The sequence below is a fragment of the Tigriopus californicus genome, chromosome 7 (assembly GCF_007210705.1).
Source record: "Tigriopus californicus strain San Diego chromosome 7, Tcal_SD_v2.1, whole genome shotgun sequence".
NCBI lineage: Eukaryota > Metazoa > Arthropoda > Copepoda > Harpacticoida > Harpacticidae > Tigriopus > Tigriopus californicus.
In genome coordinates, this window is record NC_081446.1 from 10770957 (window position 1) to 10785793 (window position 14837).

The 14837-nt window shown below is 40.2% G+C and overlaps 3 protein-coding genes across 4 annotated transcripts; 2 read left to right on the forward strand and 1 right to left on the reverse strand.

Moving 5' to 3' along the window:
• Nucleotides 1–1157: 1157 nt before the first annotated feature.
• LOC131883419 (trichohyalin-like) lies at nt 1158–14601 on the reverse strand. Of its 2 annotated transcripts, none has more exons than XM_059230893.1 (9): nt 14407–14601; nt 4689–4823; nt 4421–4606; nt 3722–3967; nt 3463–3601; nt 3223–3368; nt 1786–2116; nt 1550–1717; nt 1158–1483 (listed from the first exon to the last, which is right to left on the reverse strand). In XM_059230893.1, exons 1-9 carry the CDS (start codon nt 14565–14567, stop codon nt 1241–1243), a joined length of 1755 nt encoding a protein of 584 aa, XP_059086876.1. In that variant the 5' UTR covers nt 14568–14601; the 3' UTR covers nt 1158–1240. The 2 variants fall into 2 exon arrangements, with proteins under 2 accessions (XP_059086876.1, XP_059086877.1); XM_059230894.1 differs by having other exon boundaries at nt 4689–4827; nt 14407–14577.
• LOC131883421 (soma ferritin-like) lies at nt 6440–9996 on the forward strand. The gene is made up of 3 exons (XM_059230895.1): nt 6440–6842; nt 9327–9555; nt 9625–9996. The coding sequence occupies exons 1-3, from the start codon at nt 6580–6582 to the stop codon at nt 9781–9783; spliced, it is 651 nt and encodes a 216-aa protein (XP_059086878.1). The 5' UTR covers nt 6440–6579; the 3' UTR covers nt 9784–9996.
• Nucleotides 12433–14390, forward strand: LOC131883422 (heat shock protein beta-1-like). Its single transcript, XM_059230896.1, has 2 exons — nt 12433–13046; nt 13916–14390. Exons 1-2 carry the CDS (start codon nt 12753–12755, stop codon nt 14219–14221), a joined length of 600 nt encoding a protein of 199 aa, XP_059086879.1. The 5' UTR covers nt 12433–12752; the 3' UTR covers nt 14222–14390.
• Nucleotides 14602–14837: the final 236 nt, after the last annotated feature.

Here is a 14837-nt window from a genome sequence, read left to right on the forward strand (position 1 = left end):
TATCATCGAATTTCTATTAGGATCGGATTGAGCAAGAATACTCGGATCTCATTAGAATTGAGCAAGAGTTCTCGGACTCGAATCCACATAGGAATGTCCATTTTGCTGGGATTTGGATTGTGAAGCTGAAAATTTGGATTCATTCCGATCCAAAACCTAATACGAACTTTCAGATAAAGGTATATTAATGCCACCTCGCTTTAAGGGCGGTAGATTTAACAACATTTAAAAACAAGCCGGGAGTCTAGGCTGGCCAGGTTGTTTTCTATAGGCGATGCTAGCTCGTGCGAAATCAATGCGAAAAAAATGCTAATTGTAAGTCGAAAATGCTAGAATAATGCTACTTTTTTTTACGAAAAACAAACTCTTCATCATAGTCAAATCGAATTTCAGTTTCAAAATTAGATTATATTTGGCACTCCTTCAGTGGGTATGTCCAGGCAATCTTTTGAAATATTGATTATTTTGAAAAAAACATTGAAAAATAAGGAACACGCAAAAAACACGCCAAGGCCGCGGCCCAGGCCTTTGTAACCGAGCTGGCTAGGCGCCCCCAGGCCCTTGCAAGTGAAAGGTTAGGTCAGGTTAGGTAAGTTTAACAGCATAAGATATTTTCTTAGACAATATTAATGTTAGCTGTTGTCCACAATCAAATCGGTATCAAAGTCTAGTTTTATCTCAAGCTACGGCAATACGCAGATAAATCGAGTAAATAGTCAAAATGGCAGCAATGACGTCATCTCTTGATGTCAGCTGACCATGCTTGGATGACTTGAAAAAAAATCGAAAATAAATGTGGTATAAAACCCCTAATGAGTAAGTTTAACGCAATTCTGCGGTAGCATAACAATTAATAATGGGATCAATCTGCTTGCAGCCAAACTTTAAAACCAGTACTGCCAAGTTTGATCCCAATTTGTATTTTGGGATCAGAGAATGCAAGTACACTTGACCTGAAACAAATCAGACCGGGATTAATATTGGTAGTACTGGTTTGAAAGCTTGAGTCGCCGGCAGATTGATCACATCAGTAGTAACAATACGAGCAAGGGAACATTAAATCTTAGAGTTAAGAAGATGTTTTGGCGTTTGGATATCATTACATCTATGTCCTTATTCGTTCAATGAAATTGAGCAAGGAAGGCAACACATTAGCATGACTTTAAACCGTTTTTGTTGCTTCAAATATACTAAGGAACACTTGTGGTAAAAATTGATATGATATTTGCCATGTCAACAACTAATAATCCAAACCATCATCAACGTCGTCCTCAATAGCAGGAACCTTTGTGTTGGACTTGCTCCGTTGGAGCATATTCGTGCTCAATTCCTTCATGCTATCAGCCATTTTGGAAAATTCCATCCATCGTTGACTATGCAACGAACTCATAGTCTCAACTCGCCTCTCAGACTCCCTTAAACGGTTTTCCGAGGCAGTCAGTTTAGATGCCAAAGCTTTTAAGTCCTGGCCCTTATTGTCAATCTGAAATAGATTTGTGGAATGTATTGCTCGTCACTCGGAACGTAATTGGCATCAGTCGATCACTACCTCTCTCAAGAGGCGGGAGATCTTATCTTGATGAACCAAGGACTCCTTTCGGATTTTATTGGTGGACTCTTGAGCTAAGACAAGGCTGCCCTCTAACTCAGCGATTCTGCTTTTCTGAGTAGACACTCGAAGCTCCAAAGAGGTGATTTGCTGGGCTTCTCGAACACTCTGCAACGAAACAATCTTGTCTTACTTCGTTGGTAATTCTCTAGAGCTTGCTATTTCATATTGCCCACTTTGTCTTGGAAAGTCTTAATCTTGGCTTTCTCGCGTTCCACTTCGGTTTGGAGCCGATTGAGCTCCTGTTTAAGAGCTTTTTCCTTCTCTTTTCCACTGGAAGCTTCCTGCGAGTCCAAGAGGAATTTGGCATCCCGAGATTCTCTGGCTCGGACCTCGGACTCGAGTTTTTGTCGGACCTCGGCAAATTCCGCTCTTAGCTCTGCATTTTCGATTAGAAGTTTATCATGCTTCGTTTGGACCATCGTTTGCCTCTCCGCGTATTCCTCATCTTTGACCTCGAGAATCTTGAGTTTTTGTTGAAGGTTTCGATTCTCATCTTTAAATCCCCTGTTGGTATAAGATAATCATCAACGGTATTGTACCTACCAATATTTCAGCTGAACCATTTATCCCTTCAGCAATATTTGACTGATTCATACGTGTGAATGGTCTGTCCAATAATGATTCAGAAAATGATGGGCTTTGTTAAAACAAAATTCAACGTTGTTAATCAGTCTATTGGAAAGATGATTTTACTAATCGTTCATTCCCAATCATAGATTCGGTCGAGTAATCTTGTGCCATATAATAATAAACAAAATACGTTATGGTTTGCATTATTACAAGTATCACAATACCTGGCTCTACGTATGTTCACTCTTACATCACATGAACAAAAAAAGCGCTACAAATTGAAAACTAGGCAAGGTAATCTTTACTAAAAAATAACTTCAAATCAAGTCATTTTGCAAATATTACATTATAAAATGGTAAATTTTCTTTTAACATCTCTAATGGAAACCTAATGCATGGAAATATTTACATGTTAATGTTCCAATAGACCAAAAGAGTAACATAAGGCAAGTAATGTTGATGTTTAGGGCTCCGACAAAAAGTGTGTCATTGAATTTTTTTTTTCTTTAAAAAAAATTCTCCAAACGTCTGTGAATTTAGTGCCCTCATATGTTTTGTATGTTTTGTAAACAGTAGTAGTGTTGTCAAACGTGATATCGATGACCAGTATCACTCAACGACACAAAAGAGTAATATTAACAGAGAGAAAAAGGAAAGAAACTGTAAAACTACCAAAACATATGGTGATGGTTTTTGAATCGGAAAATCAGCTATTTAACTTGAAAAACCTATAAGGGCTCCAAATTCAAACGCAAAAAGGGGTGCATAATGAAAACCCAAGATCAGGAGCGAGTTTCAAAGCAGCCCTGGATTCGAGAACCATAAAGTGTAGAACAATCACGTCCCGCCCGAGGCATTCTGTTCCTAATCATATTTCTTATTAGTCCGTGTTTAGATTCATGCCCACCTCAACTTTAGTTGTCACAAACAATTTCTAGAGTAGGACAGTTCTGGTTTTCGGTAAATAGTTTCGTAAAACCAGCTACAGAGCTTTTAGGCTGTAGGTTACTTGGGTTGAAATAAAATCGATTTGATGATACCTTAGGGTTTCTTCGAGTATATGCTGAGAACTCTGCAGAAATTTGTCGTGGAGGTCATTGTATTGATTCTGTCTTTGTACTACATCGAGGCGGAGAGCTTCTGTTTCCATCCTCATATTTTCTTGAGTTTCATCCTTAGACTCCAGCTGCATAATAATTCTGACATTAAGAAAGTACATCTTCAACGTCGTAGACATTAGAGACGATGATGAGTTGACCAACATTTCCAATCATACTCACGTCATCCAAAAGAGCACAAATCCTCTTTTCTCTGTCCTTGCTGACAATACTCTGTCTCTCCAACTCTTCCAAAGTGCTTTGAAGGCGATCCTCCAAATTCTTTCGATCCGTTTCGAGTTGCTCATTTAAGCCTGTAAGCCTTGAAAAAGAGAACACTAATAATACACACAGCTATTGATTCCCAGGGAAAGAAGACCCCTTCCAAATAAAAAGAAAGGAAAAACCTGGTAAAATTGCTAAAGAGTGTATCCGCACATACCTTGCAATCGAGTCCAAAAGCCTGGATTTGTCCTCCTCCTGCTCTTCCTGGCCCAACCTCGAGTTGGCTCTATGTCGTTTTTCCGAGGCCGAGGCCATGAGAGCCTCTTCAAGACTGGCGTTTCGTTGCGCCAAATCCTGTCTCAGCTTTTTTATCTCGCTCTGAAGCCTGGAATTCTCATCGCGAAGGTGATTTGATGACCCGGGAACGAGGCCATTAGGCTCCTCTATCAGGGATGAGTTTTGTCTGAAAAGTGATGATTTTGCCGAAAAAAGCTACGAGAAACCATAAGCATGAGGTAACATCTGAGGAAGCTTTGGAACAGAAACCTAGTTCTAGTGAGTTATAACTTTATTACTTGAGCATATATTACCGACAAAATTGGGAGGCAGCTTCAAGCTAATTTTGAAGGCCAATTCATTGAAAATTTAAAAGACTACAGAAAACGATCAAGACTAAACATTAACAATGCAATCATCGATTGGTAACTTTTGAATTTTTTTAAAAAGACCCTGCTTCCATATACGAAAGTGGTAGTTTGAAAATAGCGATATTTTAAGAATAGAGCAATCTGGAATGATGAGAAATGGCTGATTTGCATTTTTATAACTTAAAAGCCCTAAAATCCATTGCATTTGAAGTCCCTTCATCACAAGAGTTTTCGTCTAAAACTAAGAAAAGCCTTTTCAGATAGAATACCTTGGTTCATTGCCCGTGGTCACTTTGGGCGTATGGTTTTTCAAGAAAGATATTTCCAGTTCCATCAATTTGATTTGCTGAAGAAGACCGGCCACTAGATGCTCTTGGTTGGGCTGGTTTGTTGTTGATGGATGGGCATTGTGATGGACCTTCTTTTCAATCTTATTTGCGTCTGCCTTGTTCGACCTTTCAAAGAGACAATTATGTCATAGGATGACCACGTACACAGTACTCAGCTCGTATCTTAAGGTCGGTAATAGTTCCCTACCCAACTTGATTCCGGGGTGGCTGTGGTGGCAAGCAATTAGCATGCGATGAGATTTGCAATCCTCCACAGTGCAAACAAGGAACAGTTCCTTTACTAATTACCGACGTTGAACGGGTAGTAGCGATCAAATGAATCCTGGCTGAAAGAATCACATAACATTTTCTCTCTTTCTCAACTTAAAGGCCGTTAAAGCATCAAAAGGATGCATCAAAAAATATTTCTAATACTGGAACAAGTGGAAAATGTGTTAGCTTAAGCATCCGTTAATTACCAAACACCAACAGTTTTGTACAAAATTGCTCCGAATTTGAGTTATTTTTCAAGCAAAAACGTCAAAAAAGCGGCGGGATTTCTCATCACCGCCGGATAAAATCTGAAAACGCCAAAAATAGCAAAATCTATCGGTCCAAGCGTGGACAACGGTACACTCGACATATTTGACGCCGCCAAATGTACCCCAATAGAATAACGAAAAATTTGGAAACTATTGAACTGAACTTCCCGACCAGATATTGAAAATAAATCTTAGTCATACTATCCAAGCCAGGCAAATTCACTCGCCATAGACATTCAAAATTATAGGGATGACCAGGACAGGTTTTACGCCTTAGCTCAAGAATTCTTCTATATACAACATCTTTGAGCTACAACGTAAACCCTCCTTATCCATGGTTCTAATTTTCATTTGTCCAAGTTGAAGTTCAGCTAAACGGATGATACAACATGGACGAACAAAGAAATTTGACTTGCGTGAATAAATATTACGAGTGACAGGAATTCGTGTAAAGTCCCAAAATATATTGACAGTTAGTGAAAGGTGTTCTAACCACTACTGAACGAAAAAGAGACAACTATTGCACGATCCTTGAATTCCAATGTTAATAACATTGAATTAGAAACACTTCAATAAGTGAAAACTGGAGCATAATGACTGAAAATGATCAGTAGTGGTCTCTTTGAAAGGATGGGGGGTAAAAACCGATCCAAGGTAAGGCCTAAATCACCGTTTTAGTCTCGTTTCTTAATGACATCAAAGCAAGCCTACCGAGGTATCCAACGACAATTGGAAAGACCTCCATTCAAATTGAAACATCCATGGACCAAGCCACCATTCTGGCAGCTCTGACTAAGCTTGCGATGATCGATTTTGTCGATTGGAAACAAGCGCTGGCCCAAAATGAGAGAAACACATGGAGGTACCTACTGCATTCTATTGTCAAGACTTCCAAAACAATATTTGGTGAAACAAATGCAATCGAACAACTTTTTGGATTCAGTTCAATTTTTTTTTATTAGTCCACTCAAAACATGAAAAATAATACATTCAAGAAATCAATGGATAGATGTTATCTGCACCTTAAGTTACCAATGTAGATAAAATATAATTCATCATTCGATGAATTATTTGACTTGAGAATCTCAGAATGATATTTAGTTGCGATGAACAATGCCTCATTGGATCAAAGTTTCCTTAGCTCTTTGACCAAACTAGAGCTCTAGACCAGACCAAGGTCCCGAATTCATTCTAATATTATTAGATGCATGGTAATGCCATTGAAAATCCATCAAAACGCGGTTCAGCAAAGTTCATTGGTAATTTACAAGCACAAATTCGATTGCCGAAATAAAGAACACTTGATCCATGTTCAAGTTTCCCGGCCACTTCCTGAGAACATGGGCTTCACCGGCGAGCCTGACCCTCTCATCCATCGCCAGAGAGTTGTCTGTCTGTGCCTGTCCACGGGTCGGGCCAAGTCACTGAAACTCTCAAATCCTGAACAAAACGCGAGCACGCGGTTCAACTTTGAAGTTACCCAACATCAACTTTCTAATCCACTAGAAACGTTCTAATAACTTGTGGCAACATCAGTGTGGAACAGTATTGTTCATCATGTGGCCTTCATCTCGAGTTATGTTCAAGTCATTGGTGCCTTCCATGGGTTCCCAATGGTCCCGATGGCTGGCCAACCGTGCCCCCGGCAGCAGCGGTTCCAAATTGAGCACCTCTTTCAATCAACAACTGAATGAGCAAATCAACCGGGAATTCTCGGCTGCTTATATCTATTTCGGCCTTTTCTCCCACTTTCATCGGCCAGAGATTGCTCTCAAAGGCATGGCATCCTGTTTCTTCAATGACTACAAAGAAGAACTGAGGTATGATGTTTTGGAATTTTTTACAAAATTGTTTTTGAAGTTGTCAAAACAAATAGAAACGTTGCGAGCAAAAGGGAGGCAAATGTTGGTCAAAACGTAAGGTTAAGAGCAGAAGGCTTTTTTATTATTGGAAAACACATTCCGGCCTGTATACATGGATTTTTTTGCATTACTTCGAAAGGAAGGAAAAACACAGATTCGTAAGCCTAAATGAACGTGCCAGATCTGATCATTTCCCAAAAAGATCCTACTACAAGATTTCCGTCAAATAAAAACTCGATTTGAAGGTTTTCTATTCTAAATTTGGTAGCCCCCTGTCATCTTCCGTCTTTTTCCTCAGAGCGACCAAAGGCCTATTTTTTTAAAGCTCGTACCTTGGTGTTAGGGGCTTGAGGCCTGTTTTTAAACACCCTTACCTCAGAGTTAAGGCTTGGACGTTCCTCAGAATAAGCATCCACTTTCACTCCAGTCAGCGTATTTTCATACCGAATAACGTCCACTCGCCAAACTCCGAGGACAGACCTCTAAGAAATTCGCCTTTGGACGTTACCCGGTATGAAAATACACTCGCCAAACTCGTCTTAGGATTAGGAGAGAAAACCAAAACAAATGTGTTTTGTCAGAGCGGTTTGGGGGTTCTTGCTGGTTTTTTTAGTAAAATCCTCGATTTCTAGGGCTTTCATAAGGAAATGAGGCACAAACTGAGAACTTCCTAAATTGATCCGGAAGGCTACGAAACGGACGAATTTTTTAGGCAAATGCCTCATTTACTACAAGCGGTTTGTGGCTTGCTCTTGAGCCATAAAGACAACTCTACATCTTTGCTTTTAAAGTGAATATCTGAAAGTGGAATCATAAGACCATTTACAACCAGTTGGCCAGCAGAGAGGCCACCTCTTTCTATGGCCAAAGAGGTTTAGGACCATTCTTGGTTTTTGGAATTAACTCTATGGTCTCTGTGATATTCTTCCTCTAAAGCGCTACTCGACAGGTAATTATGCGGGAAAAAGAGAGACCTTGCTCCATATTGTTTTATTTGATGTTTTATATCTGTTTAAATTGGAATGTTTCAAGAATATGTTGATTTACCTGCAAAAACCTGCCATGAATTTAAGATTAGAAAATCAGGGAGTTCATGAGAACTTTGAAACGGTGAGTAATGACAAAGAAAACAGCTCGACTAATAATAGAGGGGGCAAAATACGTACTTTATTCTCTAGTAATTACTAGAGATCTTCAGTAGTAATAGTGGCCTTATTATGGGGCTGAAAAAGCCTCAAGCCATAACTTCATCCTCCTCGGGATTATTGGAGGACACCGTGGTGACGAATACCTTGTCACTGCCCACATCTACACTAAAGGTGGCATAAATCAAACTTTTTATGGCACCATACCTAAAACTTCCCAAGGGATGAGGTTTGGGGGTACACATACACATACCAACTAGAACTGTACATCGGATCCGATTTATCGGATCGAATTGACCATCAATTTCCAGATTCAGATTGGGGAGAAGAAATGGATGCGGATTGGGCAAAAAAAAAAGCAAATTTGCTTTGAGAACGGTTTCTTTCACAACTCTCAAAATTTAAGAGCAATGAAAGTTACTAATCTATGAATCAAACAACGATCTTTAAAGTTGTCTTAACAATTGTGTGGCAATCCCACGAAATTATGAAACGCAAAATTTCAGAAAACAAATAAAGGATCTTCGATCTATGCAATCAATAATATGAAAAAGCCCACCAAAGAACAATTTTTACACCATTCTTATAATAGAATAATATTCTATAGTACCAGAATTGAAACATACGACGAAGACAAATTATGCTACTTTATCATTGTTACAAAAAGTGACTTTATGGCAAGAGAAAGGTATATTTTAACTAACACAACTCCACTCAATGTCATCATTTTAAAACGTTTAAGCGGCATAAAAGCACATGTTTTAAAGTTGAATGAGTTTGTTTTGAAACGTCAGTTGGGTGGAAAAATTAAATTATGCAAAATATTTTGGATTTTAGTTGGATTCTACAAAAATATCTCAAAGTCGGATCGAACGAAAGATTTCGGATTCGGATTCGGTCGGATTGGAAAAATGCCTCGGATTCAAATTCGGATTTCAAAATATCACTTCGGATTGGACTCGGAGACCCTGTCAAATTCGATACACAGCTCTAATTCCAACTGCCTGAACAATCGATTATCTTGTGCGTCAAGCCAACCCAAAACTGTTGATGTTGGCTCTTTCAATACGAAAGTAATGAGAAAAATTTCAAAATATTATTATTTTTTGGTGCGAATTAGTTACTTGCATTTCGTTTTGGTCGGTCGAACAGAGCTTTGGTAATTCCATATTTCAGGGAGGATATTTTTTTCTCAAACTGACAATTTTGGTTCGATCAAGAACTTACAAAGCCAAATGAAATTGAAAGATGAAGCAAAAAAAAATGCTAAGAAACACTTTTGGGATTTACCTTGCAGCCATGCCCAACAATTCATGGAATATCAAGCCCAACGAGGTGGGTCATTGGAACTTTTGCCCATTCAGAAGCCCACCATCGGCAAAATTGAATTACCCATCACGGCCATGGAACGAGCATTGGAGCAAGAAAATGATCTGTACACCCATCTTCGAGAAATGAACCGTTTGGCTGAAGAGGAGGGCGATGCCCATCTGTCCGATTTTCTCGTCGACTTTTTGAAACATCAGGTATGCAAATCCTTAACAACTCAATGTCAATGTTGTATGATATTCATATTTGGATGGGTTTGTTTGCAGTTAGAAGACATCAGTCACAAGACCGAAATGGCTACTGTGCTTCGACGCGTTGGTGACGGCGTGGGTCTTCACATGTATGACCAGGAGATCCTTAAAAGTTTGGGATCCAAGTCCATCCTCAGTGAAAGCAGCAATGCCTCCGAGCAAGGGCTACCCTAAATGCACTCTAAAATGTGTTCATTGTTTACTATCACAACGAGTGAACTGTTGGCTTCAAAAGTTCCATTAGATGGATCCCTCGATGTGAGATAGAGGAAATTTGTCGCATTATTTTTGTACTATGTACCCCCTCACTTCACCGTGTGTAGGCACGCTCAAGGCCGGAAACCTTTTGAGTTTCCCCCAGGAGTGCTGAATAAATTTTAACCTCTACATTCGTGTCACTTTTTGTTGTTAGGTCTTCCAGATGTAAGATATGCATACATAATGCATGGAATGAACTAGTAGTGGCTTCTAGGCTCTTCATGAACCACCGGTTACGACACAATTTGTATGCTACCGAGCTCGTCGCGCATATGGCCAATTTAAGTGCCTCCCTCACACTGAGCAAATTCGTTTACTCTTGTTCATCTCCTTTAGTTTCAGCTTGGCATGGAGGATTTAGGTGGGAATTAATCCTTCAACGACAAGTAGATCATCGTGCCGTTGCGTTTTTCAACGGCATTTTCGGACTTCACCTACTTCATAACGACTCACGAAAGTATCCACCGTTAGGTAATTTGTTGGCTTAAAATGCGAACTTGTAAGATTTGAGTGAAGGGCATATCCTTTCTATTAAAACGAAGGCGTTTACTATCCGAAGTTCAACAGAGTGACTTAATTCTTCATATTATATAGTTGATTCAATGGATTGGCATAAACTCCTCAATAGAGCATTCACAGATGAAGGGATGCTAAGCTAAGCTAAATCAGGCCCTCATAATCTTACTCCGTTTGGCAAACCTTGAATGTCAATGGTTACATTTCTGTCAGTTTTAAAGGCTTCCATTTTGTTGGGATGGTGTGCTGCCTCCGTAAAAAGTTGAAAAACTTTTTCGTAAAATATGAGTCATTTGGGAATTCCAGGACGTTCCATCCATACAAAACGTACTGACGAACAATTACCTCTTAATCCATGTTTAGCCATTCTTTAGCTTATGTTTTTGAAACCGTTGAACGAGACGTTATGACCTCGTCACCTCGAGACAGAAATTAGGTTGTAAGAAGGGAATGGCTAGAAAAATGGCAACATTTTCTTGAGAATTTTGAAATTTTTGGAGAGTGAACATACAAGAAGCACACGTATCGGAAACGCTAGGCCTCATTATGTAACTCAAAAAGATGATAAAAAAAATGCTGTAAACGAATGACAGATTGAATGGCTTTAACCTTACTATAAATTCCTACATGAACAATTGCTCTTGCTCTTTTTTCATTAAACGTTTGATGCTGCCTCTTCTATTTCTTATAAACCAAGGTTCCCTTTGGCTTTGTTTTCTATATGTCATGACAACCTTCAAGTGCCATAAAAAATCAAGGCCTTCGCGCAGCTTGAAATAATCCGATTTGTTTTTATTTTAGAATTTTGGCACATAGTTGAACATTTCGGCTAAACGAAAATTAAGCCTTGAGTTCTGCATTTGCTAGAAGAAATCGACCGTCTTGATAAATGATTATTTCTAGAATTAGCCGCCAAAGTGCCACATGAATAATGTTTGGCTTTTGATTTTGTTTCAAATTGATTCTCATGTTGAAAACAGAACATCTTTTGATGCGCAGATACTTTTTTACGACTCATGGAGTTTTTTGCGAGTCATAGAGGTAAATTTCTAGATCCACTACAATGTACTCTTGAAAAATTAGTTACACTCGTACCATTTCAAAGACTAAGGTTGACTGGACCTCAAATTTTTATCTGCCGTCTAAAGCCATCTATAGACTATGCAGAGATTATACAGTAGCGTTTCGGGAATGAACGTGCTTCCCCCTCAACTTTAAAACTATTTCATATAACTGTTTTGCTCCCTTGAATATGGCGAAGTGACAGATTTCTGCCTTATTAACTTCGTACATTCCTCAGTCGGTTGAATGTTCAACATTTTGCAAATTGCACCAAAATGTTGGAAATGTTGACAACGATACCAAACACTCAGACTTGAGTTCTTTGAGCGCTTCTAGCTCTTTTTATAAATGTTTTTCCCTTGGCTGAAAGTTTAATTTCACTTCGTAACAGGTTCATTTCATAACAAGACATGTTTCATTCTCTATAGCCTGGCAAGTATTAAAAAGTTTCTCATTACTCGTTGACCTTTTTTGGGAATCAGACCCAAGACACCATTTAAAATAAACACACCCACATGTATACATTCTGGAATCTAAAAAGGATGGTGGAAAATGAGTCAGAGTGACAATTGGAGAACGCATAAGAACCCAGTTGAGAGGACCAGATGCAACGATACCTGTCTGCAAGTACGTTAGAGTAGAGTGAGCGACTACTGCAGATACTGTAGGTATTGACGGTAGAATTGCATGGACATGGGCCGATCTCTGGAATGGTTAGTGCACACCCACGGAATAGGAAAAAAAGGATATGAGGTTGGCTTGCCGGTGCCACTTTTTAACCTGGCAACCTGAAGTCTCTTCATGACGTTTTTGCCTTTGACAACGCTTAAAAATACTCATATTGTACGTCTACTCGTTGCTCCTTGGGTCAAAATTGTCGACATCCTCGTCCCTCTCACCTATTTAAGGGACATTGTCTTTCTCTAGTCCGAGAAAACCCGAACAGCTGCAATTATTTGGGCACTGCACCCTCCAAAGAATGCAGGCCATCTTGGGCCAAAAAAGTACGAACGACCCACCACACTTTCAGGTTCTTAGACACAGGTCGGAGCTAACCTGAACCGCACCTACGGCACGTATGTACACTCAAGAGTTCAGAGTTTGACATCCCCAGTCTGACATGGCCATAAAACCCTGGCTGAGTTTGCTATATGTAGCGAAGGTGATTAGAAGAAGACAGCCCCTCCTAGACCTCGACTCTTAACCACTCCCACGACGATCGACGAGTGAGTTCAAGTCGTGAGTTTCAGAAGAAATCAGTTCCCGAATCAAAGCCGGGTGTGAAGAGTTCGAAGGAAAAAAAGGTCATGTCTTCGCGAGATATTGTTCCAACCAAAAGGGATCCCTTCTTCAAGGACCCTTTCTTTTCCTCCACTTGGGATGACTTCGACAAGATGCGACAAGACATGATGGCCAAATCCAAAGAGTTCTGGACCAATGTGGACAAGGACTTTGCCAATTTCGACGATGAAGTTCGACGAACCCACACCGCAATGGACCGCGAGATGGTTCCGGCCTTGCCACAAGTCCCTCGATGGGCCATTCCTGAGGACATGAAGACCAAATGGTCGCCAATGCTCTCTTCCGGCACCCATGACGAGGTAAATCTTTTTAGTCCTTTCTGCATGATTTGCATCTGTGATGAATCGAAGCGTCGAAGACGTGGGCGTTTTCGCCTTGAAACCGAAACATTGCCCTCCCACCCAATTTAGGACTACCTTTGTTCTCAACCATATTGATCATGAACATAACGAAGAACGTTTTCATTATAGGTAACCGGGTTCTTCGGAGATCTTCCGTGTTTGTACAGCAGATCAGAACTTTCGTTTACATCTATCTGGCTGCTTTCTCGCCTTCTCTGCGTTTCATCTATCTGCTATGAGCCCACATTGCAACGATGTGACTTTATCTACTGTACCTATATGTCCGTCCTACTGGCTGGAATGCCTGATTTTTGTACAAGATAATTTATGGCCTTCGAAGCTCGAGACGACATGCAAAGACGACAAAAAGGCAAGAAGCTAAACACACAGAACATTACTCTTGCGTCTTGCCAAGGCCTGTTTTTCATTGGTGAGGGTGATTATCGAGTCTATACTAGTTTGGCGGGAAATAGGAAACGTAATTTCAGGACATGCACAAAGCATTTATCTCTCTCATGATTGGCGATTTACAACCAACCGCATTGTTGTTACTTTGTGAAACTTTGACAAAGAAAGAGAACCCCAATGTCTCCGATGAAAACTCCAGACACATTTCAAAGCCCCTGAGCAACAAGAATTTGCCAAAATAGTTATAAAAGAAGCTTTCTTCGTCAGGATGAGAATGAGGGGCGAACACAGTTCGTATTTCTGTTTTTTTGCATTGCTGGATTCCCACTGAGATTTGGCCACCAAATACAAATCCCTCGAGTGGGTGAAACTTTAGTTCCGCTGAAATATGAATGGGGTCTGCTTCTTTTGCATTCCAGGTGCTGAAGGTCAACGAAAAAGGCGACAAGTTCGAGGTGACCGTGGATGTCTCCCAATTTAAGCCCGAGGAACTCAAGGTCACCACCAATAACAATATCCTTAGCATCGAAGGCAAGCATGAAGAGGCTCAGAGTGATCCCAACAATTCGTCGTCCGTTATGAGGCAATTCTCGCGGAAGTGGACTTTGCCCGAAGGCTGCAAGGCTGAGGAGGTCGTCTCGAACCTGAGCTCTGACGGTATCCTGATGGTGACTGCGCCCAAAAAGCCTGCATTGGGTCAAGATGCCGCGAAGGCCATCAAATAAGGTCATCAGCCAAAGCCCGTGCGCCCTAGCTCACACGTTCCAATCATGAGAGCCCAAATTTGTGGGAATGATTATTTTATGTTATGGTGCTAAAACTTTTTCTTCTTTCTCGAAAAAAGGATCATTAAATGTCTTTGTGGCTGCTTTGAAATACAACAAGACCTCTTGATGTTTTTTTGTCTTACCTGGCTTTTGAGTGGCTTCTCTGGCTTTGACGTCCTTCTTTGTAGATTGCTCCATGACTGGTTTTTTTGGCAATCTTCAAAGAGCCTGAAATATCTTTTTTCCTTGACACAAGACGTGTTTTGAAAAAGCCAAGGCTAAAGAATAAGTGGGCTAAATGCATGGCTCTGACGATTACTACCTGGGATCAATAGAAAAGCAAGAGGGTTCGAGCAAAGACGAAGCAAGGCCGTGCTAAAACCGAAGGCTTCATCACCCGAAAAAGAAAGCCATTTTGTCGTTCTCGATTTGACACAACTTGTATCCCTTATTTCTCCCTTGACCATTGGTAAGAAGCCCTTGCAGTGTTCACACCAGGACTCATATGACAGCAACTCTATTACTGCATTAAACCAATCATGCGAAAAAATCCCCCTTGGAACTGAATAGGAAA

Bases quoted from the DNA above. Each gene is read 5' to 3' on its own strand.
- LOC131883422 (XM_059230896.1), top strand. From the start codon at position 12,753: ATGTCTTCGCGAGATATTGTTCCAACCAAAAGGGATCCCTTCTTCAAG. The intron at 13,047-13,915 runs GTAAATCTTTTT...TTTGCATTCCAG, and splicing joins CTTCCGGCACCCATGACGAG to GTGCTGAAGGTCAACGAAAA.
- LOC131883421 (XM_059230895.1), top strand. From the start codon at position 6,580: ATGTGGCCTTCATCTCGAGTTATGTTCAAGTCATTGGTGCCTTCCATG. The intron at 6,843-9,326 runs GTATGATGTTTT...TTTACCTTGCAG, and splicing joins GACTACAAAGAAGAACTGAG to CCATGCCCAACAATTCATGG. The intron at 9,556-9,624 runs GTATGCAAATCC...GTTTGTTTGCAG, and splicing joins TCGACTTTTTGAAACATCAG to TTAGAAGACATCAGTCACAA.
- LOC131883419 (XM_059230893.1), bottom strand. From the start codon at position 14,567: ATGCATTTAGCCCACTTATTCTTTAGCCTTGGCTTTTTCAAAACACGT. The intron at 4,824-14,406 runs GTAAGACAAAAA...TCTTTCAGCCAG, and splicing joins AGAAGCCACTCAAAAGCCAG to GATTCATTTGATCGCTACTA. The intron at 3,968-4,420 runs GTATTCTATCTG...ATCACTTTTCAG, and splicing joins ACCACGGGCAATGAACCAAG to ACAAAACTCATCCCTGATAG.